General features: G+C 37.4%; 2 protein-coding genes and 1 pseudogene across 2 annotated transcripts; 2 read left to right on the top strand and 1 right to left on the bottom strand.

Moving 5' to 3' along the window:
* Positions 1 to 711: 711 nt before the first annotated feature.
* On the bottom strand, positions 712 to 9,132 carry LOC113896056 (annotated as a pseudogene).
* A 3,138-nt stretch (positions 9,133 to 12,270) lies between these two features.
* LOC113896419 (olfactory receptor-like protein OLF4) lies at positions 12,271 to 13,242 on the top strand. The gene has a single exon (XM_027548613.1). The coding sequence runs from the start codon at positions 12,271 to 12,273 to the stop codon at positions 13,240 to 13,242; it is 972 nt and encodes a 323-aa protein (XP_027404414.1).
* A 12,390-nt stretch (positions 13,243 to 25,632) lies between these two features.
* LOC113896418 (olfactory receptor-like protein OLF4) lies at positions 25,633 to 26,130 on the top strand (the record flags this gene model as incomplete). Its single annotated transcript, XM_027548612.1, has 1 exon — positions 25,633 to 26,130. A coding segment is annotated over exon 1 (498 nt), but the record flags the coding sequence as incomplete, so codon positions are not given.
* Positions 26,131 to 26,470: the final 340 nt, after the last annotated feature.

The raw sequence follows: 26,470 nt of genomic DNA, 5'->3' as shown, positions 1-26,470 counted from the left end.
TTTTTTTTTTTTTGATATTTCAGTTTGGTTTTCTTTTTTTAATTTTATTTTATTTAACTTTGAAATATTGTATTGGTTTTGCCATATATCAAAATGAATCTGCCACATTGCACTTCTAAACCAAGGATAACTGTCCCTCAGGGGACATTGAGCAATATCAGTAGATATTTTTTGCTGTCACACTGATGAAGGGCAGGTGGTGGGCAAGGATGCTTCTAAACATCCTACAATGTACAGGACAGACCCCACCACAGAGAAGGACCTGGCAGAGAATATCCAGTAGTACAGAGACGGAGGACCCTGAGTTAAAGAATATTTGTGTTTCTATTATCAATAGCTGTTTTAGGTGGTTTCCACAATGTTCTCCATTTCATATCTCTGCCAGAGAAATTAGAGAGTTCCCCTTATGTCTGTAATACTTGTTTAAAAGTTTCAACCAATACAATATTATAAAGTAATTAGCCTCTAATTAAAATAAATACATTTAATTAAAAAAAAGTTTCAACCTCAATCAACATTAAGTTTTTTCTGAGGCTGAAGGTTGTAAATTATTTTTTTTTGAAATTTTTCAGTAAAATCTTTAGGAATATCTGCACAGGTACATTTACATTCATTACATTCAGTTTGATAACACTAGTAGTTTCAATACAAATGCTATTAGAGAACTCAAATTTCAGACATGGTCATATATATATGCAATTTGAAATTCTTTTATCTAGATACAGATCTTGATAGTGAATTTCTTGATGAAAGTGTGCAGCTAGCTTTTCCTGGAACTCATGAAGTTAATTATATTGCTGAAAAAAGTAAAGATACACTGAAATACATTGTAGAAAGCTAATTGCCAGAGTAGTCATGATACTAGTTGGAATCAGGAATCAAAATAATACTTGGTAAAAATGATTCTACATCCTTTTGGGTAAGGAGGTATTTACATCTTGGGGAAGTTTTATCTTCCAGTGAAGCTACGTACAGGGCTTCTTTCATGGCTCAGTGGTAAAGAATCCACCTACAATGCAGAAGACCCGAGGTCAATCCCTAGGTCAGGAAGATCCCCTGGAGGAGGGCATGGTAACCCACTCCAGTTTTCCTGCCCAGGAAATCCCATGGCCAAAGCAGCCTGGAGGGCGACAGTCCATGGGGTTGTAAAGAGTTGGGCACGACCTAGTGACTAAACAACAACAAAAGCTATATATAGTGTGAAAAACTTGCTTTAAAAATCTCGAAAAAATAGCAGCTATCATGAAATACAGATGAGCATTTTACGTCTGTAAAATCGTTTTTCCCTTTACTGGCAGGAGCAAATAAGATTAAACACATGAAGTGAAAGTGAAAGTCGATCAGTTATGTCCGACTCTTTGCAACCCCATGGAATTCTTTAGGCCAGAATACAGGAGTGGGAAGCCGTTCCCTTCAGGGGATCTTACCAACCCAGGGATCGAAACCAGGTCTGGTATTCTATTTCTAATGCATTTTCTCCTGGGGAGTAAGTCCACAGGGAAGGGCACTGTCTGCAGCAATTAACAGTATATTCAAGAAAAATCTATTTATTGGTTTACAGAAGCCTTAGTTGTCTGCTTTTTGTGATGATAAAATCATTTTGGAACAATTTTCATAATAGAAAATACTGAAATAAAATTACTAATCTTAACAGATAAGCAAAATAGATTCTTTAATTAATTCATTTGGAGTTTAACAGCTGCCCAGAGGATATTATTTCCCTGCCCAAAATCTCATTTTGTATTACTATTGAGAAGTTGGGCTTGCATACTGCTAACTTAACTTATATCAGCATAGAGCTGGAAAACCATGTTTGCCCCAGAATGCTGAGGTGATAAATAGCCCATATTAATGTCGGGTTAAGATTAAAGATGCAAAACACTCATATACGCACACATATACATATGTTTGTCCATGTAATTTGTTCTTGTCAAAGAGACACTTGGGAATATCTTAAATTTGAACATCATTTGATTTTAACAGGTAACAAGAGGGAGCTTCTGTTTTCAGAACCTGCTCCTCTGACTTAGTCCTAAAGCTGAGACCAGGTAACTGGGAAAGGAAGGCAAGCTAGCATTGTTGTTCTGTCACTAAGTCGTGTCCAAGTCTTTGCAACCCAATGAACTGCTGCATGCCATGCTTCTCTGTCCATAACTATCTCCCTGAGTTTCCTCAAACTCATGTCCATTGAATCAGTGATGCCATCCAACCATCTCATCCTCTGTGACCCCCTTCTCTTGCCCTCAATTTTCCCCAGCATTAGTCTTTTCCAGTGAGCCAGCTCTTCTCATCAGGTGGCTGAAGTATTGGAGCTTCGGCTTCAGCATCACCCCTTCCAATGAATATTCAGGGTTGATTTCCTTTAGGATTGACTGATCCAAGGGACTCTCAAGAGTCTTCTCCAGCACCACAGTTGGAAAGTGTTAATTCTTTGGCACTCAGCGTTCTTTATGGTCCAACTCTCACATCCATTCCTGACTATTGGAAAAACCATCGCTTTGACTATACAGACCTTTGTTGGCAAAGTGATGTCTCTGCTTTTTAAAACTCTGTCACTGCTGAGTTTTCCAAAGTTTTAAAAAGCCGTGTCTAGGTTTGACATAGCTATTCTTCCAAAGAGCAAGCATCTTTTAATTTTGTGACTGCAGTCACCATCTGCATTGATTCTGGAGCCCAAGAAAATGAAATCTGACACTGTTTCCACATTTCCCCCATCTATTTGCCAAGAAGTGATAGGCTGTCTTACACCTTCATCAAGAGACTCTTTATAGTTTCTCTTCACTTTCTGCCATTAAAGTGGTATAAACTGCGTATATGAGGTTGCTAATATTTCTCCTGGCAATCTTGATTCCAGTTTGTTATTCACCAGCATTTTGCATGATGTACTCTGCATGTAAGTTAAATAAGCAGGGTGATAATATACAGCCTTGATGTACTCCTTTCCCAATTTGGAACCAGTCTGTTTTTCCATGTCCAGTTCTAACTTGCTTCTTTTCAGCATACAGGTTTCTCGGGAGGAAGGTAAGGTGGCCTGGTATTCCCATCTCTTTAAGAATTTTCCACAGCTGCTTGTGATCCACAGTCAAAGGCTTTAGCATAGTCAGTGAAGCAGAAGTAGATTTTTTTTTTTTTAATTCCCTTGCTTTTTCTATGATGCAATGTATGTTGGAGATTCGATCTCTGGTTCCTCTGCCTTTTCTAAATCCAGCTTGTACATCTGGAAGTTCTGGGTTCACATACTGCTGAAGCCTAGCTTGAAGGGTTTTGAGCAAAATCTTGCTGGCATGTGAGATGAGTGCAACTGTATGGTAATTTGAACATTCTTTGGCCTTGCTTTTCTTTGGGATTGAAATGAAAACTGACCTTTTCCAGTCCTGTGGCCACTGCTGAGTTTTCCAAATTTGCTGGCATAACGAGTATAGCAGTTTAACAGCAGCATCTTTTTTTTTTTTCTAATTTTATTTTATTTTTAAACTTTACATAATTGTATTAGTTTTGCCAAATATCAAAATGAATCCGCCACAGGTATACATGTGTTCCCCATCCCGAACCCTCCTCCCTCCTCCCTCCCTATACCATCCCTCTGGGCCGTCCCAGTGCAACAGCCCCAAATATCCAGCATCATGCATCGAACCTGGACTGACAACTCGTTTCCTACATGATATTTTACATGTTTCATTGCCATTCTCCCAAATCTTCCCACCCTCTCCCTCTCCCACAGAGTCCATAAGACTGTTCTACACATCAGTGTCTCTTTTGCTGTCTTGTACACTGGGTTATTGTTACCGTCTTTCTAAATTCCATATATATGCGTTAGTATACTGTATTTATGTTTTTCCTTCTGGCTTACTTCACTCTGTATAATAGGCTCGTTTCATCCACCTCATTAGAACTGATTCAAATGTATTCTTTTTAATGGCTGAGTAATACTCCATTGTGTATATGTACCACAGCTTTCTTATCCATTCATCTAATGATGGACATCTAGGTTGCTTCCATGTCTTGGCTATTATAAAGAGTGCTGCGATGAACATTGGGGTACACGTATCTCTTTCCATTCTAGTTTCCTCAGTGTGTATGCCCAGCAGTGGGGTTGCTGGATCATAAGGCAGTTCTATTTCCAGTTTTTTAAGGAATCTCCACACTGTTCTCCATAGTGGCTGTACTAGTTTGCATTCCCACCAACAGTGTAAGAGGGTTCCCTTTTCTCCACACCCTCTCCAGCATTTATTATTTGTAGACTTTTGGATTGCAGCCATTCTGACTGGTGTGAAATGGTATCTCATAGTGGTTTTGATTTGCATTTCTCTGATAATGAGTGATGTTGAGCATCTTTTCATGTGTTTGTTAGCCATCTGTATGTCTTCTTTGGAGAAATGTCTATTTAGTTCTTTGGCCCATTTTTGATTGGGTCGTTTATTTTTCTGGAGTTGAGCTGTAGGAGTTACTTGTATATTTTTGAGATTAGTTGTTTGTCGGTTGCTTCATTTGCTATTATTTTCTCCCATTCTGAAGGCTGTCTTTTCACCTTGCTAATAGTTTCCTTTGATGTGCAGAAGCTTTTAAGGTTAATTAGGTCCCATTTGTTTATTTTTGCTTTTATTTCCAATATTCTTGGAGGTGGGTCATAGAGGATCCTGCTGTGATGTATGTCGGAGAGTGTTTTGCCTATGTTCTCCTCTAGGAGTTTTATAGTTTCTGGTCTTACGTTTAGATCTTTAATCCATTTTGAGTTTATTTTTGTGTATGGTGTTAGAAAGTAGTCCAGTTTCATTCTTTTACAAGTGGTTGACCAGATTTCTCAGCACCACTTGTTAAAGTGATTGTCTTTAATCCATTGTATATTCTTGCCTCCTTTGTCAAAGATAAGGTGTCCATATGTGCGTGGATTTATCTCTGGGCTTTCTATTTTATTCCATTGATCAATATTTCTGTCTTTGTGCCAGTACCATACTGTCTTGATGACTGTCGCTTTGTAGTAGAGCCTGAAGTCAGGCAGATTGATTCCTCCAGTTCCATTCTTCTTTCTCAAGATCGCTTTGGCTATTCGAGGTTTTTTGTATTTCCATACAAATTGTGAAATTATTTGTTCTAGCTCTGTGAAGAATACTGTTGGTAGCTTGATAGGGATTGCGTTGAATCTATAAATTGCTTTGGGTAGTATACTCATTTTCACTATATTGATTCTTCCAATCCATGAACATGGTATATTTCTCCATCTATTAATGTCCTCTTTGATTTCTTTCACCAGTGTTTTATAGTTTTCTATATATAGGTCTTTAGTTTCTTTAGGTAGATATATTCCTAAGTATTTTATTCTTTCCATTGCAATGGTGAATGGAATTGTTTCCTTAATTTCTCTTTCTGTTTTCTCATTATTAGTGTATAGGAATGCAAGGGATTTCTGTGTGTTGATTTTATATCCTGAAACTTTACTATAGTCATTGATTAGTTCTAGTAATTTTCTGGTGGAATCTTTAGGATTTTCTATGTAGAGAATCATGTCATCTGCAAATAGTGAGAGTTTTACTTCTTCTTTTCCAATTTGGATTCCTTTTATTTCTTTTTGTGCTCTGATTGCTGTGACCAAAACTTCCAAAACTATGTTGAATAGTAATGGTGAAAGTGGGCACCCTTGTCTTGTTCCTGACTTTAGAGGAAATGCTTTCAATTTTTCACCATTGAGGATAACGTTTGCTGTGGGTTTGTCATATATAGCTTTTATTATGTTGAGGTATGTTCCTTCTATTCCTGCTTTCTGGAGAGTTTTTATTATAAATGGATGTTGAATTTTGTCAAAGGCTTTCTCTGCATCTATTGGGATAATCATATGTTTTTTATTTTTCAATTTGTTAATGTGGTGTATTACATTGATTGATTTGCGGATATTGAAGAATCCTTGCATCCCTGGGATAAAGCCCACTTGATCATGGTATATGATCTTTTTTATGTGTTGTTGGATTCTGATTGCTAGAATTTTGTTAAGGATTTTTGCATCTATGTTCATCAGTGATATTGGCCTGTAGTTTTCTTTTTTTGTGGCATCTTTGTTAGGTTTTGGTATTAGGGTGATGGTGGCCTCATAGAATGAGTTTGGAAGTTTATCTTCCTCTACAATTTTCTGGAAGAGTTTGAGCAGGATAGGTGTTACCTCTTCTCTAAATTTTTGGTAGAATTCAGCTGTGAAGCCGTCTGGACCGGGGCTTTTGTTTGCTGGAAGATTTTTGATTACAGTTTCAATTTCCATGTTTGTGATGGGTCTGTTAAGATTTTCTATTTCTTCCTGGTCGAGTTTTGGAAAGTTGTACTTTTCTAAGAATTTGTCCATTTCTTCCACGTTGTCCATTTTATTGGCATATAATTGTTGATAGTAGTCTCTTATGATCCTTTGTATTTCTGTGTTGTCTGTTGTGATCTCTCCATTTTCGTTTCTAATTTTGTTGATTTGATTTTTCTCCCTTTGTTTCTTGATGAGTCTGGCTAATGGTTTGTCAATTTTATTTATCCTTTCAAAGAACCAGCTTTTGGCTTTGTTGATTTTTGCTATGGTCTCTTTTGTTTCTTTTGCATTTATTTCTGCTCTAATTTTTAAGATTTCTTTCCTTCTACTAACCCTGGGGTTCTTCATTTCTTCCTTTTCTAGTTGCTTTAGGTGTAGAGTTAGGTTATTTATTTGACTTTTTTCTTGTTTCTTGAGGTGTGCCTGTATTGCTATGAACTTTCCCCTTAGGACTGCTTTTACCGTGTCCCACAGGTTTTGGGTTGTTGTGTTTTCATTTTCATTCGTTTCTATGCAAATTTTGATTTCTTTTTTGATTTCTTCTGTGATTTGTTGGTTATTCAGCAGTGTGTTGTTCAGCCTCCATATGTTGGAATTTTTAATAGTAAAGGATATTCTCTAGACAGGAAACACAAAAACAGTGTATAAACTCGAACCCAAAACAATAAAGTAAATGGCAATGGGATCATACTTATCAGTAATTACCTTAAATGTAAATGGGTTGAATGCCCCAACCAAAAGACAAAGACTGGCTGAATGGATACAAAAACAAGACCCCTACATATGTTGTCTACAAGAGACCCACCTCAAAACAGGGGACACATACAGACTGAAAGTGAAGGGCTGGAAAAAGATTTTCCATGCAAAAAGGGACCAAAAGAAAGCAGGAGTAGCAATACTCATATCAGATAAAATAGACTTTAAAACAAAGGCTGTGAAAAGAGACAAAGAAGGTCACTACATAATGATCAAAGGATCAATCCAAGAAGAAGATATAACAATTATAAATATATATGCACCCAACACGGGAGCACCACAGTACGTAAGACAAATGCTAACAAGTATGAAAGGAGAAATTAACAATAACACAGTAATAGTGGGAGACTTTAATACCGCACTTACACCTATGGATAGATCAACGAAAGAGAAAATTAACAAGGAAACACAAACTTTAAATGATACAATAGACCAGTTAGACCTAATTGATATCTATAGGACATTTCATCCCAAAACAATGAATTTCACCTTTTTCTCAAGCGCACATGGAACCTTCTCCAGGATAGATCACATCCTGGGCCATAAAGCTAGCCTTGGTAAATTCAAAAAAATAGAAATCATTCCAAGCATTTTTTCTGACCACAATGCAGTAAGATTAGATCTCAATTACAGGAGAATAACAGCAGCATCTTTTAAAGCTCAGCTGGGATTCCATTACCTCCACTAGTTTTGTTTGTAGTAATGCTTCCTAAGATCCACTTGACTTTACACTCCAGGATGTCTGGCTCTAGGTGAGCACACCATTGTGGTTAACTGGGTCATTAATATCTTTTTTGCATAGTTCTTCTGTGTATTCTTGCCACCTCTTCTTAATATCTTCTGCTTCTGTTAGGTCCATACCGTTTCTGTCCTTTATTGTGCCCATCTTTGAATGAAATGTTCCCTTGGTAACTCCAATTTTTCTTAAAAGAGATCTCTAGTCTTCCCATTCTATTGTTTTCTGCTGTTTCCTTTCATAGTTACTTAAGAAGGCTTTCTTATCTCTCCTTGCTATTTTCTGGAACTCTGCATTCAGTTGGGTGTATTTTTCTGTTGGCATGACAGATCTACAAATCAATAATATCCTTGGGGCACTACTACTCAGTGTTTTTTGTTTTAAAGAGAAAGTAAATGGAAAGATGTCACTTTGGTTAGTCACAGCAAAGGATAACTAGAATGACCTTACATTTTTTTTTTTTTTTCTATTAGTCATTCATCTGTTTGTTAAATGTTTAATGATACCATGAGAGGATCTTCATTAGCTACTTTTAGGTCAAAAGTCTACCCAGGAAACTACCAATTTTATAGTAAAAATTGCCTCATTTTTCCAGGTGACAGAATTCATTCCCAGAACTGAATGGGCAAAAACTGAAAAGGAATGGATCCTGGATGAATAAACTGGAAAGTTCACAATTTTTCATTATTTTGTTTGGAAAAGCTGAACTTACTTAAATGTAAATTTAAAAAGTCAAAATATAAACAGGTGATACATGGATAACAGGATGCTTTGGATTTTCATGGCCCCTTTGAGGACGTGTTGCACTGTGACAGTTCATCCCTAACCACAGCCTCATGAGAACAGTCACCCTTCTTACTTTTATGGCCTGTATTGCTCCAGATCCTCTCAGGTCCCTCAGGCTGTCTATGGCTTGCTGCGGTGATACTGTGTCAGACAGGTATAGGAGGAGACAAACAGCTATGTATTAAGGTTTTCCGGTTATTTTTAAGGCAAATTTCAAGCTCCTCCATAATTTCACAGCAGCTGGTGATATCAGGAGTCCCTCCATCTGGAATTGGATGGTGATGAATGATAATTCCATACTGATGGTAGAGATCCAAAAGGTTTGGAACTCTATGGTGCAGAAAACAAATATGTCTTGTATACCATAGCTCCTTAGTTCTTCTGTATCTTTTTGGATATTTCTTCTAACATCTTTAAATTTGCAATCTGGAAGAGCACATAAACCAAGAAACTGAGAACAATTCACTCGTGACAGGGGTAGCCATGATATCTGAATTGGAGTCTGTTCATCTTCAATAGGCTCTTCATCTGATGAGTCAAACTCACTTGTTTGCTTTGAACTAGGCGACTTCATTGCGGGCCACCCCACGTCCAGATCGACCACCACCTCCCTTAGGCAGCACCGGTATCTCAGCCTCCGCCCCGAGATGAGCCACAAGGTTGTGAATTAGATATCTTCCTGTTTATTAAACTAGTACTCACTTTGAGCAAAGATTTGTATATTCAGTCAGGAAGTTATTTCTTATTATTACCATACATCTACATAACTTTATGCCTTCTTCTCAACAGTTAACCGCATGTCCAAAGATTTTTTATGAAATATTGTTCTGCAGTTGATTTTGGGGTGGGTATTTTTGACCATAAAATGTTTTAAATTTTTATATAGTTAAATTTGTTTTTCTTTTTACTTCTGATTTTCTCCCTTGATAAGAATAGTTTTCTCACCTGTAGATTTTATGTATGGTTTTATATGATCATCTGAAATGGACTGTTTGATTTTACACTGGGGACTTTTGTCTTTTTTAAAAAGATGCATTAAATAGGAAACCACTTCATTTCCTTCCACATAGATGACCATTTATTCCAAATTTTATTCAACAATCCAGCCTTTTCCAATCAAATTGAAGTACAAAAAAATAAAAAAAAGTTGGAGTACAATCTTCCCATACACTAGTGTTCATATCTAAGGGGATCTAATTCCTAATCATTCAACAAATATTAACAATACACATGCTATTTGCTAGAAATTCCCAGGTAGATTATATATTAGATTCTCCTGAGTCAAGGTCTTTTCTAAATTAGTTATTAATTCATTATTAATTATTGTTTTGATTGTTCTGTTACTGCTAAAAACTGAATGGAACATCAAAAATTGATTAAAACATAATGGTTTTGATGTTCCATTTAGTTTTGTTTAATGCATTTATCTGAAATTACTCTTTTAACTGGTTTAACATTTTTGCCGTTCTATTTCATAATTTATAATTTTCTTAATTGTGTTTTTAAAATAAATGCACATGTATTCATGTACATATGGGAAAATAAGAAGTAAACAAGGGAGCTGAAATCACTGATGCTTGGAATCTTGCATTATAGTGACAACATCACAGTATACTGAAATAAAGGTGTCCTTAGGCTTAAATCTGGAGAAGGTAATGGCACCCCACTCCAGTACTCTCGCCTAGAAAATCCCATGGACAGAGGAGCCTGGTAGGCTGTAGTCCATGGGGTCGTGAAGAGTCGGACACGACTGAGCGACTTGACTTTCACTTTTCACTTTCATGCATTGGAGAAGGAAATGGCAACCCACTCCAGTGTTCTTGCCTGGAGAATCCCAGGGACAGGGGAGCCTGGTGGGCTGCCTTCTATGGGGTCGCACAGAGTTGGACACGATTGAAGCAACTTAGCAGCAGCAGCAGCATGCTTACATCATGTGAAGAAATTTATCCAGAATAAGAGAATGAATTTTCATGACCTCATGTACTCACAGCGTATGGTCTGGAAAAGTCCTTGCATGCTGTCCAAAGATCAGAACTAGAATTAGGATGTTCCCAGTGGATTTGTGAAAAAAATTAAAAACATTTAGCCCAAGAATAACAAATAAAATATATCTCATTAAAAAAAAAAAAAAAAAAAAACAGAGATAAGGGCACTTTCCTGGCTCTCCAGTGGTTAGGACTTTGCCTTCCAGTGCATGGGCTGTGGGTTCGATCCCTGGTTGGGAAGGTAAGATCCCACATGTCTCACAGCTAAAGACCTAGAACATAAAACAGACGTAATATTGGAACACTTTCAAAAAGGCTAAAAATGGTCCACATCCAAAAAAAAAAAAAAAAAAAAGAGAGAGAGAGAGAGAGAGAGAGACAGGGCAAATTGGTATGGTTTTTCACACCCTACAGATATCATTGCTTCTGTGTATTTTTCTTTCTGATCTTTCCTGGGTATCAAGGGATATAGCTGAAGTTGAAATGTTGCCAAATCAAGAACACCACATTGTCTCAGGGGCTGTTTGAGCTTGTTAGATTGTTCCCCTTTATTTTATCTCTCTCTCTCCCATGCTTTTTATATTTATTTAAATATAGGGCAGAAAGTCATTGTAGCTAAAAGGAATCTCAACTGTATTAGTCACTCAGTAGCTTGTGAACTGGAATTTCTGGGTACTATTTAAACATCCTTTAGGAGAAAGATAATCTGATCTCACAAGCTTGAGGTGCCATCACCCATGGCTTAAGGAAGGTGGTTCTGGGCGAGAAATTCATACAGTAACACAGCCCAGGAGGCTATGGTGTGTGTGTATACTTGTGCCTTGTGGAGTGAGAGCAGTTGTTAAAGCAAAGGCAACTGCACTCACATATTAAGGTGACGTAATAAGGTGACAGAGGCCAAAACTCCATCAAAGATGGTACTAAGAAGATGATCTGATATAATTTACAGGATTTCTTTGCAGCTAAATGCATAAAGTTCTGGAATCAACATGGAAGGACAGATTCTCTATGGACTGAAGGTTCAGCTATAGCAGGGAAGCCACCTTGCTCCTCAGCATCCTTGACACCATCTCTAACCACTCCCCTTCCTGCTTATTCCTTCACTCCACCGGCTTCCTTGCATTTGAACATGTGACCAGCTTCTTCCTTAGTTACTTTGCAGTGGCCGTTCCTTCTGCCAGACACACACTTCTCCTGGTATCACGATATTACCTTCTCTCTTTGCCTTGATGTATCTTCGTAGAACCCTTTGTTTGTAAGCCTTGCCTGAATACTTGGTACAAAATAATGTTCATACTACACTCTCCTTTTTACGTGTTTTTGTTTTCTTCATAACACCTGTCACCTTCTAACATATTCTATATTTATTTGAATATCATCTTTTACCACCCTTGGAGTGTGAGAGATTTGTTTCTAAGTGTCTCTATTTATCCCCGATATGTACTTGAAACATGTTGACTAGCATAATGTTTCTCAAATGCATAAAAGACTTTCTCATTAAAACTGTAAATGCATGAACTCCTTGGAAATGTTCTGAGAATAAGACAAAAGTATCTAATTAGAGGTGAAACGGAATATACCTTCAAGGAGAATTTATCTATATACAACTCATTAACATCAATTTCTTGTCAGCAAAATAGAAATTACAGAAGTTCAGCTATGTGTCTTACACCTGTTTGAAAAGTATTCACGCTATTTTCTTTTTTCCCAGTAGTCATTTCCATCACATGGAATCAAGGAACAAGACACAAACTTCAGAATTTCTCCTTCTGGGACTTTCAGAGGAGCCAGCATTGCAGCCCCTTATATTTGGGCTTTTCCTCTTCATGTACCTGATAACTGTGATTGGAAACCTGCTCATCATCCTGGCCATCAGCTCAGACCCCCACCTTCACACCCCCATGTACTTCTTCCTCTCTAACCTGTCTTTTGTAGACATCTGTTTTACATCCACCACCATCCCAAAGATGCTGTGGAACATCCAGACACAGAGCAAAGGCATCACCTATGAAGGCTGCATTGTCCAGGTGTATTTTTACTTACTCTTTGCAGCATTAGATGACTTTCCCCTGACCATGATGGCCTATGACCAGTATGTGGCTATCTGTCACCCCCTGCACTACACAGTCATCATGAACCCCCGGCTCTGTGGACTGCTGGTGCTGGTGTCCTGGATCGTGAGTGCCCTCTTTCCCCTGTTACACAGCTTAACGGTGTTGCAACTGTCCTTCTGCTCAGACTTGGAAATCCACCACTTTTTCTGTGAAATCACATGGCTGATCAGACTGGCCTGTTCTGACCCCTTTCTCAATAACATGGTGGTGTATTTTGGATCTGTAATTCTCCGGGGTGTTCCCCTGGCTAGTATCCTTTACTCTTACACTAAAATAGTGTTCTCTATCTGTGGAATCTCATCAGCTCAGAAGCAGTATAAAGCATTCTCCACCTGTGCATCTCACCTCTCAGTTGTCTCCTTATTTTATTGTTCAGCCTTAGGAGTGTATCTTAGCTTCACTGCTACCCACAGCTCACACATGAGTGCTATAGTATTGGTGATGTACACTGTGGTCACACCCATGCTGAATCCCTTCATCTATAGTCTGAGAAATAAAGACATAAAAAGGGCTCTGAAAAGATTCTTTGGGATGGAAATGTTTGTAAAAGGGCCATTTGCCCTTGGGCTGAAAAACTGCCCATGATAGCAGGGTCAAAGCCTCATAGGGGGATATGTGATTCCTTGATTAGACTATGATAATAGCAATTGCTTCTTCAGTTTATAGACTGGTATTTCCATTTTTTTGATTTCAACTTCTCTATATGATTTTAAAAGCATCCTTTCTTAACTTTTCTGTTCCCTATCATCTAAGATTTTTCTCTTGTTATTTTTCTACTCTTTCAATTTGATTCAAAACCATGTGTGAAACATATGTAAATTCCCATTTATCTCATGATGCTTCATACATTTCTTAAGAATAAATTCTTCTGAAATGATATACTTTATACTGAATAATTTTTCTTTCTTTTTGCTGAAAGAATAATCATGAACTGTGCTACTTCTGTAGGAAAAAAACTAACTTGGAAACCAAACCAATTACATAGTTTCAAGGAGAGTAAATGTGGAACTACAGTTTATCATGCCTTAGTTTTTCATACCTTGGAGCATCACTACCATAATTGCTTTTTTTGAAAATGTAGATGTTAACAGGTAGTGTATTTCATAAATGGTCATCTGGTTTTACTCATTCACAGGGTACAATTCTTTATTTAACCTAGCATCTACATTCTCTATAGGAGTTACTGGTAAAGCTGATCATCAAATGCATGTCTCTAATTGACATCTATGTGAAACAGAAATTTCAATAAAGACTTTGACATAATAAGACCTAGAGTAAGAGAGACCTTAAGTATGATGCAGCAAAAATTTATGTCAGATTGTATCTTTGCAAATTATTTTTTCATGATGTCCATTTACTTATTGAGGTATGTAATTTAGTATCTGTGTGTAAAGGGGTTTATTGTTGGGGCAAAAGAGTTTTTGGCATGATTATATCTTTCTGCTTGCAAATTTCCATTGTTGCCTACAAATAAATGGCTCCTTCCATTGCTCTAGTTGAAATATTTTCCCCATTCCATTTCTGTATAATCAATGCAAGAAGGAATGAATAATATAAATATCATATTTATATGACATGCACAATATATATAATATTATATATATATATCCAAATTATGGCTAATTAGACCTTAAATTCCCTTCTAGTCTTGTGATAAATGGGCTTCTATGATAGCTCATTTGGTAAAGAATCCTCCTACAAAACAGGAGACCCTAGTATGATTCCTGGGTCAGGAAGATTCACTGTAGAAGTGGATAGGCTACCCACTCCAGTGTTCTTGGGCTTCCTTTATGGCTCAGCTGGTAAAGAATCCACCTGCAATGCAGGAGACCTGGGTTGGGAAGATCCCCTGGAGAAGGGAAAGGCTACCACTCCAGCATTCTGGTCTGGAGAATTCCATGGACTGTACAGTCCATGGCGTTACAAAGAGTCAGACTGAGTGACTTTCATGTTTTCACTTTCCTGTGATAAAGGTATATGTTTCTCACAAATAGGCATATCCTTTTAACCTTTTTTGCTTACCTACAAGGAAAACTAAATGGAATCCCTTTTAAAAAAATTGTATGACATAAACTTGAATAATAGAGAAGTCATGAATGCTATTCAGATATCGTAACAATTGCCTAGAAATAAAGCAACATATTATTATAATTGTCTCAGTTCTGTTCACTTGGATTAGTATATATCAATTAGCTGTTGCTACATAACAAGTCATCCTAAAAGCAAATTATTTAGTATAATGATTTTTTTTTTTTTATGTAATGAGTTTCTATGATGGGGAGTTGATCTGAGTTATGATTGTTTCCTCATGGATCTACTGACAGTCAGCTGTCAGACTCTATTTTGTGTTTTAAAGGCTGCTCCATGATGGTATGTTCAGCTACAGTGGTCTTCTGTCTTAAACTACCTTATGTCAATTTCTTCCTTTTATGTAAGTAGGTTAGTCTTTAGTTTATTGAGGATGGTGACTGCATGAGAGTTGGACCATAAAGAAGGCTGAGCATCAAAGAGTTCATGCTTTCCAACTGTGGTGTTGGAGAAAACTCTTGAGAGTCCCTTGGTCTGCAAGGAAATCAAACCCATCAATCCTACAGGAAATCAACCCTGAATATTCATTGGAAGAACTGATGCTGAAGCTAAAGTGCCAATATGTTGGCCACCCGATATGAACAACTGACTCATTGGAAAAGATCCTGAAGCTGGGAAAGGTTGAAGGTAAAAGGAGAAGGAGGTGGCAGAGGATGAGATGGTTGGATTGCATCATTGACTCAATGGACATGAATTTGAGTTAGCTCTGGGAAATGGTGAAGGCCAGGAAAGCCTGGCATGCTGCAGTCCATTGGGTTGCAAAGAGTCAGATATGACTTAGAGACTGAACAACAGTCTTTTACTTTATAAGAAAAAAAAAACTTTATTTCTCAAACGTTAATCACTATATTTAAATTTCACTGTTCCTAAATCCATATATGCCACTTTGCTTTCTTCCCAGTTATAGGAGCTACCTCTCACCAGTATTAATGTGATTAATATACTACCCTTGGAAAAGACCCTGATGCTGGGAAAGATTGAAAGCAGGAGGAGAAGGGTATGACAAAGGATGAGATGGTTGGATGGCATCATTGACTCAATGGACATGAGTTTGAGTAAGTTCCAGGAGTTGTGATGGACAGGGAGGCCTGGAGTGCTGCAGTCCATGGGGTTGCAAAGAGTTGGACATGACTGAGCAACTGAACTGAACTGAACTGAACAGAACATACTACCCTTAAAAATGCACAACCAGAAAATTTTAATTCTTAACTAATTCATTAGAGTGTAAATATAATAAACAACACATTTTAAAAAATATACAATTTTATAAATGTCAAAACCAGCAGTATACTACATGGTTCCATTTGTGTATAATTTTAAAAGGTCCACAATGCATTTTAATTTCTTTATAATGTTATTGTTAATAATGCAAATGCCCTGAGCCTCAGTTTTATCTTTCAGAAGAAAATGTGAGATGATAAATCCTAACTTTACTTGGAGGTTGTGATGAATGTATAAAATGTATGTAAATACTTCTCTGAGTCTCCAAATATTGTTAAAGTTTAGGAATATGTATATGTGTCTGTATCTGTATACACTTTCTCTGAAATAAACACACGTGCACACATATATTTAAATGTACTGCTTCATTTGTAATTCCATCCATTGTGCTGAAAGAAAACGTGAGAGAAAGTTGGAAGGATAGAAGTAAAAAAAAGAATTCTTGGCTATTCGAGGTTTTTTGTATTTCCATACAAATTGTGAAATTATTTGTTCTAGCTTTGTGAAGAATACCGTTGGTAGCTTCATAGGGATTGCGTTGAATCTATAAATTGCTTTGGGTAGTATACTCATTTTCACTATATTGATTCTTCCAATCCATGAATATGGTATATTTCTCCATCTATTAGTCTCCTCTTTGATTTCTTTCACCAGTGTTTTACAGTTTTCTATATATAGGTCTTGAGTTTCTTTAGGTAGATATATTCCTAAGTATTTTATTCTTTTTATTGCAATGGTGAATGGAATTGTTTCCTTAATTTCTCTTTCTGTTTTCTCATTATTAGTGTATAGGAATGCAAGGGATTTCTGTGTGTTGATTTTATATCCTGCAACTTTATTATAATCATTGATTAGTTCTAGTAATTTTCTAGTAGAGTCTTTAGGGTTTTCTATGCAGAGGATCATGTCATCTGCAAATAGTGACAGTTTTACTTCTTTTCCAATTTGGATTCCTTTGATTTCTTTTTCTGCTCTGATTGCTGTGGCCAAAACTTCCAAAACTATGTTGAATAGTAATGGTGAGAGTGGGCACCCTTGTCGTGTTCCTGACTTTAGAGGAAATGCTTTCAATTTTTCACCATCTGGAGGAATCAACCTGCCTGACTTCAGGCTCTACTACAAAGCCACAGTCGTCAAGACAGCATGGTACTGGCACAAAGACAGAAGTATAGATCAATGGAACAAAATAGAAAGCCCAGAGATAAATCCATGCACATATGGACACCTTATCTTTGACAAAGGAGGCAAGAATATACAATGGATTAAAGACAATCTCTTTAACAAGTGGTGCTGGGAAAACTGGTCAGCCACTTGTAAAACAATGAAACTAGACCACTTTCTAACACCATACACAAAAATAAACTCAAAATGGATTAAAGATCTAAACGTAAGACCAGAAACTATAAAACTCCTAGAGGAGAACATAGGCAAAACACTCTCCGACATACATCACAGCAGGATCTTCTATGACCCACCTCCAAGAATATTGGAAATAAAAGCAAAAATAAACAAATGGGACCTAATTAACCTTAAAAGCTTCTGCACATCAAAGGAAACTATAAGCAAGGTGAAAAGACAGCCTTCAGAATAGGAGAAAATAATAGCAAATGAAGCAACTGACAGACAATTAATCTCAAAAATATACAAGCAACTCCTACAGCTCAACTCCAGAAAAATAAATGACCCAATCAAAAAATGGCCAAAGAACTAAATAGATATTTCTCCAAAGAAGACATACAGATGACTAACAAACACATGAAAAGATGCTCAACATCACTCATTATCAGAGAAAGGCAAATCAAAACCACTTTGTGGTACCATTTCATGCCAGTCAGAATGGCTGTGATCCAAAAGTCTACAAGTAATAAATGCTATAAAGGGTGTGGAGAAAAGGGAACCCTCTTACACTGTTGGTGGGAATACAAACTAGTACAGCCACTATGGAGAACAGTGTGGAGATTCCTTAAGAAACTGGAAATAGAACTGCCTTAAGATCCAGCAATGCCACTGCTGGGCATACACACTGAGGAAACCAGAAGGTAAAGATACACGTGTACCCCAATGTTCATTGCAGCACTGTTTATAATAGCCAGGACATGGAAGCAACCTAGATGTCCATCATTAGATGAATGGATAAGAAAGCAGTGGTACATATACACAATGGAGTATTACTCAGCCATTAAAAAGAATAAACTTGAATCGGTTCTAATGAGGTGGATGAAACTGGAGCCTATTATACAGAGTGAAGTAAGCCAGAAAGAAAAACACCAATACAGTATACTAACGCATATATATGGAATTTGAAAGATGGTAACAATAACCCAGTATAATAGACAGCAAAACAGACACTAATGTATAGAATAGTCTTTTGGACTCTGTGGGAGAGGGAGAGGGTGGGATGATTTGGGAGAATGGCATTGAAATATGTATTATATCATATATGAAATGAGTCTCCAGTCCAGGTTCAATGCACGATACTGGATGCTTGGGGCTGGTGCACTGGGACGACCCAGAGGGATGGTATAGGGAGGGAGGAGGAAGGAGGGTTTAGGATTAGGAACACATGTATGGCTGTGGCGGATTCATTTTGATGTATGGCAGAACCAATACAATATTGTAAATTTTAAAAATAAAATTAAATTAAAAAAAAGAATGCTTGAATGAACATAAATTAGAAAAAATATAGAAACGTTAATACATTTTGTTAATAAATGTGATCTGAATTTTAATAATGACTTTCTTTTCCTATCTTTAATTCCAAAGGTCTCAGAGTCAGATGCACATTTACATTTAGACAAAGTGAAATTCTCTGTACCAGCTAAGGGGGCGAAATTTCTCCAGAATGACTAAAATTTTCTCCTATGAAAAATCAGAGTGAAACATAAAATGATATTATATAAGGGAAGCTCACTGATTGACTCCAAAGGGTTAAACTCAACTAGGAGCAGTATGTGTGTTGTTCTGTGCTAAGTCACTTCAGTCTTGTCCAACTCTGTGACCCCATGGACTGTAGCCTGCCAGGCTTCTCTGTCCATGGGATTCTCCAGGAAAGAATACTGGAGTGGGTTACCATGGCCTTCTCCAGGGGATCCTCCTGATCCAGGGATCCTATCTGTTTCTTTTAATTTCCTGCATTGGCAAGTGGGTTGTTTAATTTCTGCTGTAAGTAGGAAATCAGTTTAGGCTTTGGAAAACTTGCATGCAACCAAGGATTATAGTAGCCAAGTTTTATATTAAAGGAGCAAAGTTATCCCCTGTTTTGAAAAGGGCAATGGTCATATTCAGAGATTCCTTGGGTTGTGTTCCCACAACAGATCAGAGCATTGAAGACCCAAAGGACCTAGTCAAGACCAATTGTCAATATTATGCTTTTGAGAAAACTTGAACTCAGGGATGTGATGTAGTGCCGGGAGCCTTAGAAATTTGGAAGCAGGAGAGGTAAAGGCAAAGGAGTGAGGAAACTGAATTTACCTAACTTATAATGGAGTCTCTTAGGAACAGAGAATCAGAAGAAAAAAATGCATTCTGTCCAGACCAGTGTCACCAGGGGAAATAATGAACTTCCCCTGGGGTAACAAAGGGAAAACATATTTAATGAGCTGACACGGAAGATGCAAATATCTCCTCTGCTGCAGTCCCTCAGCCTGTTCCTTTTCGGTTGGACAGGAGGTGTTCATTGCTTTTGTGGTCCTACATCTGGATGGGAGACCAATGCTTGATCTCTTAGCTGTCCTGTGCAGAGACAGGACATGAGTCTGCATCACCAGCTACTTATGGGGGAACTTTGACTTTCACAGGGAAATTTCCCAGGCAAAGTGAGACAAACCTCCCAAACAGGTGAGTCTGAGAGCTCCACAGACTCTGCAGAAGAGGATCAGAAGGATGGAAACCAGGAATGTACCTGAGATCACCTGAGGACCAATGTAGCATAGCCCTGAGGCAGAGGGCACCATGATTGCTTGCTGGGTTTCCTGAAGATGCATTTATTTATGATGCTGAAAAGGAACAGTGAACTTGAAAATGAGATCGTCAATGCTGACAATTAAATCATGCTAGTGGAAGCCCAACAGAAGAACGAATATGAGGGATAAACTGCATCCAGTAAAATTGGAACATGAGTCTAAGGTTCTTGTTAATTAACAGGAGTAGACAAATAGGGTATTCATTGTGGAGAGGCAGTCAGTGAGCTGAGGGCATTTCATTTTATTGTAAGATGGAGCATATTAGACTGTGCCTCCACATAGAGGAGAAAGATCTAAACGGAGGACTGTTTGCAACTACACACTTTCAATAGCTGTGTAGGAAACACACACATTACAGTATTTTCTCTTGTTTTTGTGTTCACTTAAGAGAAAAAAAAAAACTTAGTTATATAAGTGTAAGGATGTATGCTAGTGAGGTTTACTTTGCAACCATTTTATTATCTGTGAGGTTAAATAGATCTATGGATTTGTTAGCCATGCAGTGTTTCTCTATTAAAAAAATATCTCTATAACTATTTTGTTTTATACAGTGGTATCAGGTGTTGTTATTCCTTTTCTAAATTGCATTCTTTGATAGGAAGGATTATTTTTTAACCAAAAAACTTAAATTTGTGATTTAGCTCTTTTATATATGCATAGATGTATTTGTGGTTTTGTATAAGAATTGATAAATTTTGTTGGTCAAATCTACGAACCCTCTCCTCATTGCTTTTCCAAAAGAATTTAGGTATAACTGACCTTTGACAATGTGTGAGTTACAGGTGCACAGCATAATGGTTCAATATTTATATTGCTAAATGATCACCACAGTAAATCTCCTTAACATGTCACCACATATAGTTACAATTTATTACTTGTGAGGAGAGCTTTTAGGATATACTGTCTCTTAGCAACTTACAATTATTCTAAAAAATGTGTTATGAACTACAGTCACCATGCTGCATAGTACAGGCTGCTCATTGCTCTTTATTGTTACTTTTCTTGTCATAATACTTTAGTTGTATATTTTAATATTCTTCATGTGTCAACTCTTGATGTAAGCCAGAAAGGAAAGTGGGAGTTCTTTAGCATCCTTAGTGCTGATAAATAACTTCTTATACATATTTACTTCTATTAAGACTTTCTCATCTGTTTTTATTTTTATTCCTTTTGGTCTTCTGATTAAATCTTTTCCTAAAAGTTGCATCACCTCTTACCGTAATTACTTACTATTTGACTTACATTCTATAGCCATATTTGAATTCCTTTCTCTACATATAAGACAAAATTATAACTTAGATACTGCTCCTTCCTCACATTGTAAATGTTCTTTTGTTATATTGCTTCACTTCCAAATCTTTGGCAATTTGATCTTGAATTAGTGATCCATGTTAATATTGCTAAATTTTTACTCTTTTGTGTCTTTTTTCAGTTAGTTGTAGGTTTTCATTCAATTTTATTATTCAATTTATTATTGTGGTGCTAGTGGTAAAGAACCTGTCTGCCAAAGCAGGAGAATTAAGAGATGCAGTTTTGATCTTGGTGTTGGGAAGATACACTGGAGGAGGGCATGACAACACACTCCAGTCTTCTTGCCTGGAGAATCCCATGGAGAGATGGAGGCTACTGGCAGGCTACAGTCTATAGGGTTGTATGGAGTCAGACACAACTGAAGTGGTTTAGCACATAGCATATTTCCCAGGAAACAGTACCCTTAACATAATTGCACTCTCACCGATATATTTTGTTCCATAAATTCTTTTTTTTTAATTTTATTTTTAAACTTTACATAATTGTATTAGTTTTGTCAAATATCAAAATGAATCCACCACAAGTATACATGTGTTCCCCATCCTGAACCCTCCTCCCTCCTCCCTCCCCATACCATCCCTCTGGGTCATCCCAGTGCACCAGCCCCAAGCATCCAGTATCGTGCATCGAACCTGGACTGGCATCTCGTTTCATACATGATATTTTACATGTTTCAATGCCATTCTCCCAAATCTTCCTACCCTCTCCCTCTCCCACAGAGTCCATAAGACTGTTCTATACATCAGTGTCTCTTTTGCTGTCTCGTACACAGGGTTATTGTTACCATCTTTCGAAATTCCATATATATGCGTTAGTATACTGTATTGGTGTTTTTCTTTCTGGCTTACTTCACTCTGTATATACTTAGTTTTTGAAAAATCTCTTTCTAAAATGTGTTCTTATACATACTTATATACTTTTACACAAATGCATCAATATAATCCTGAATACATCATAAATGGTTTTTATATTTTAGTGGCAGATCATCATTATGTTTAATGTTTTCTATAGTTTGTCCCTCTTTTGTCTCTTTCTCAATAATATCTCAGGGACTTGCTTCCAATCAACCAGTATAATGGTGGCTCATTATTTTAATATCTGTATAATATCACATGGTGTGGCTCACACATTTGGTGGGTCTATAACATTATTTATCAATAAGTGACTATTATATCACTGCTGCAAAAATATTTTGAGATTCTTAGTTTAATACAGCGTTTCGCCACTAAGGGTGTCCCCCACGGTCCTTTAAGAAATATTCATAGACATTATTTTCTGTCACTGATGAGTGGTAAGTGGTGGGAAACGATGTTTCTAAATATCCTGCAATTTACAGGACAGACTCTACCCCAGAGAAGGATCCAGCAAAGAATGTCCAATAGTGCAGAGACTGAAGAATCCAGATTTTAAAACTATCTGTTTCTGATATCAGTAGAAATGAAGTTCCAATGTAGTTTTTTATATATTTGTCTAAAGTGGACTGCTTAATTTTACACTGGGGTCTTTAGTCCCTTTTAAAAAGATGTGTCAGATAAGGAACTACTTAATTTCCTCCTAGATAGATGGTCATTTATTCCAGATTTTATTCAACGAACCTGCCTTTTCCAACCAAATTGAATACAACTGTCCCATAAGATAGTGTTCATATCTAAAGGGACCTAATTCCTAATCATTCAAAACATTATAACAAAGCATATGCTATTTGCCAGAAATTTCTGGGTCATTGTATGTTATGTTCTCTTGAGTTGAGGTCTTTTTCTAAATTAATTATTAATTCATGTCATAAATGTTTTATTACTCCTATTAATTCCCTGATGGCTCAGACGGTAAAGCGTCTGCCTACAATATGGGAGACTCAGGTTCGATCCCCTCCTGGGTTGGGAAGATGCCCTGGAGAAGGAAATGGCAACCCACTCCAGTATTCTTGCCTGGAAAATCCCATGGATGGAGGAGCCTGGCAGCCTACAGATCATGGGGTTGCAAAGAATCAGACATGACTGAGTAACTTCACTTTCACCCCTAGTGTATGTCAAGTTTCAGTCAGCTTTTGCTGTTCCATTCAGTTTTCTTTAATACAATTATAGGAAATCAAACTTTCAACTGGTTTCATATTTTATCCATATTTTGTCATTTTATAATTTCTCATTTTCTTAAGTGTGTTTTTAAAATAAATGCAAATATATCCACAGACTTGGGAAAACAAGAATTGAACAAGGCAATTTAAGTCTTTGATGATTAGTATCTTGCAATATAGTGACAATGTCATAGAACACTGAAATAAAATATAGTGTCCTCAGGTTTAATTCATGTAAAGAAATTTATCCAGAATAAGAGAAAGAATTTTCATGACCTGCTCAAGCTTTATAGTGTTTGGTCTGGAAAGGCCTTTGCCTGTTGGACAAAGACCAGAACTAGAATTGAAGTGTGCCCATTGGATTAATTAAAAAACGGAAATCATTAAGCCCAAGAGTAATAAACAAATTATCACCTATAAGAAAAGAGAGACAGCGCTTGCCTCATTCAGTATCAGAATGCACAAAAAAGATCAAATTATATAGAGAAGCACAGGAAAGACATCTTCTACTGTCTCATATATCACATACATAACTTTTGTCATATTTTATAGGTTTTTATTTTTGAATTGTTGAGTTTATGACCTTTACTTATTTTACTCTTGGGGTATTAAATCTGTATGGTTTTTCACATCGTACACGTATGACTGCTTCTGTCCTTGGAAATAAGATATGTTTCTTTCTGATTTTTCCTGGGCATCAAAGAGATATAGCTGAAGTTGGAAGGTTGCTAATCCAAGGAAGCTTTCCTTCATCAAATTGTTTCAGGGATGATTTGAGTTTCTTAGATCTTTTTCCTTCATTTTATTTCTCCCTCACATTTCATGTTTCTTAAAATACAGGGCAGAAAGTGGCTGTAGCTAAAAGGAACCCCAACTTTACTATTCCCCCAGAAGTTTATGATCTGGAATTTATGGGTGCCATTTAAACGTTGTTTAGGAGAAAATTAATCTGATCTGACTAGTTCGAGTGTTTACCACCCCTGGCCTAAGGAGGGTGGGTCTCGTTGAGAAATTCATGACAGAAACACAGCTCAGAAGCCATGGTGTATCTGTGTATTGTGGAGTGGGAGCAGGTCTTAAAGCACAGGCACTGGGACTCATACATTAAGGTGATACACTAAGGTGACAGAGGCCAGAACTCAATCAAAGATGGTACTGAGACTAGGATCTGCTTTAATTCACAGGAAGCCTTTGCAACTAAAACCATAAAGTGCAGGAACAATGTGAAAGGAGGGATTCTCTGTGGACTGAAGTGTCAGCTCTAGCTGGGAGGCTTCCTTTTTCCTCAGAATCCCTGACACCACCTCTAATCACTGCCCCTCTTGATTATCCCTTTGCCCTGATGGCTTTCTTGTTTGCCTTTGAACATGTGGAACCAGCATCTTCCTCAGGTCCTTTGCAGTGGCAGTTCCCTTGGCCAGACACACACTTCTCCTGGTATCTCACTAGGTACTTCTCTCTCTTCCTTGACATCACTTCAAATAACCCCTTGTTTGCAGCCCTTGCAACTTGGTATAAAATAATGCCACCTACTATTCTCTCCTTTATACATGTTTTTGTTTTCTTCATAACACCTGTCACCTTCTAATATATTATATATTTATTTGAATACCATCTTTCACCATCCTTGGGTTGTGGGGGATTTGTTTTTAAGCACCTCTACTTATTCTCTGTATGGTTTGGGACAAGTTTGCTCTCAATATTTTTCTCAAATTCATGAAAGAATTTCTCATTAAAACTGTAAATACATGAACCATTTGGAAATATACTGAGAATGGGAAAAAAATTTCTATTCAGAGGTGAAATGGGGTATAACCTCATGGAGAATTTATCTACATACAACATATTAACATCAATTTCATGCCAACAAAATTGAAATTATAGTGTCTCAGTGATGTGAGTTGTGTCTGTTTGGGTGAAAATTCTTCATGCTATTTTCTTTTTTCCTGATAGTCATCTTCATCACATGGAGCCAGGGAACAATACACAAATCCCAGAATTTCTTCTTCTGGGACTTTCAGAGGGACCAGAATTGCAGCCCCTCATCTTTGGGCTTTTCCTCTCCATGTACCTGATCACTGTGTTTGGAAACCTACTCATCATCCTAGCTGTCAGCTCAGATCCCCTCGTCCACACCCCCATGTACTTCTTCCTCTCCAACCTGTCCTTTGTAGACATCTGCTTAACTTCCACCATCATCCCAAAGATGCTGCAAAGCACTCAGACACAGAGCAAAGTCATCACCTATGAAGGCTGCATCGTCCATCGCTGTATTTTTACTTATTCTTTGCAGGATTAGATGACCTCCTCCTGACTGTGATGGCCTATGACTGGTATGTAGCCATCTGCCACCCATTGCACTACACGGTCATCATGAGCCCCTGGCTCTGTGGACTGCTGGTGCTGCTGTCTTGGGTGTTGAATTCTATGCATTCCTTGTTACAGAGTTTAATGATTTTGCGACTGTCTTTGTGTTCAGACTTGGAAATCCACCACTTTTTCTGTGAAACCACATGGCTCATCCAACTGGCCTGTTCTGACCCCTTTCTCAATAACATGGTGATGTCATTTGAATCTGTAATTCTCGGGGGTGGTCCCCTGGCTGGCATCCTTTACTCTTACTCTAAGATAGTGTCCTCTATCTGTGGAATCTCATCAGCTCAGGGGCAGTATAAAGCATTCTCCACCTGTGCATCTCACCTCTCTGTTGTCTCCTTATTTTATTGTTCAGCCTTAGGAGTGTATCTTAGCTTCACAGCTGCCCACAGCTCACACACAAGTGCTATAGTATCGGTGATGTACACTGTGGTCACACCCATGCTGAACTCCTTCATCTACAGTCTGAGAAACAAAGACATAAAGAGAGCTCTAAAAAGATTCTTTGGGATGGAAACTTTTAGAAAAGGTCCATTTACCTCGAGCTGAAGAATGATAGCAGGGCTTAAAGTCTCAGAGTCAGATAGTGAGATTATTTGTTTAGATTATGGTAATAGCAACTGCTTCCTCATTTTATTACCTGGTATTTCCATTTCTTCAATTTCACTTCTCTCTACAATTTTAAAAACATCCTTTATTAACTTTTCTCTTCTCTGTCATCTAAGTTTTTTCTTTTGCTATTTTTCTGCTCTCTCAAATTGATTCAAACCTTGTGTGAAAC

The sequence above is a fragment of the Bos indicus x Bos taurus genome, chromosome 7 (assembly GCF_003369695.1).
Source record: "Bos indicus x Bos taurus breed Angus x Brahman F1 hybrid chromosome 7, Bos_hybrid_MaternalHap_v2.0, whole genome shotgun sequence".
Lineage (NCBI taxonomy): Eukaryota > Metazoa > Chordata > Mammalia > Artiodactyla > Bovidae > Bos > Bos indicus x Bos taurus.
Note: the sequence above shows the minus strand (reverse complement) of the source record. Positions and strands in the feature narration are given on the sequence as shown.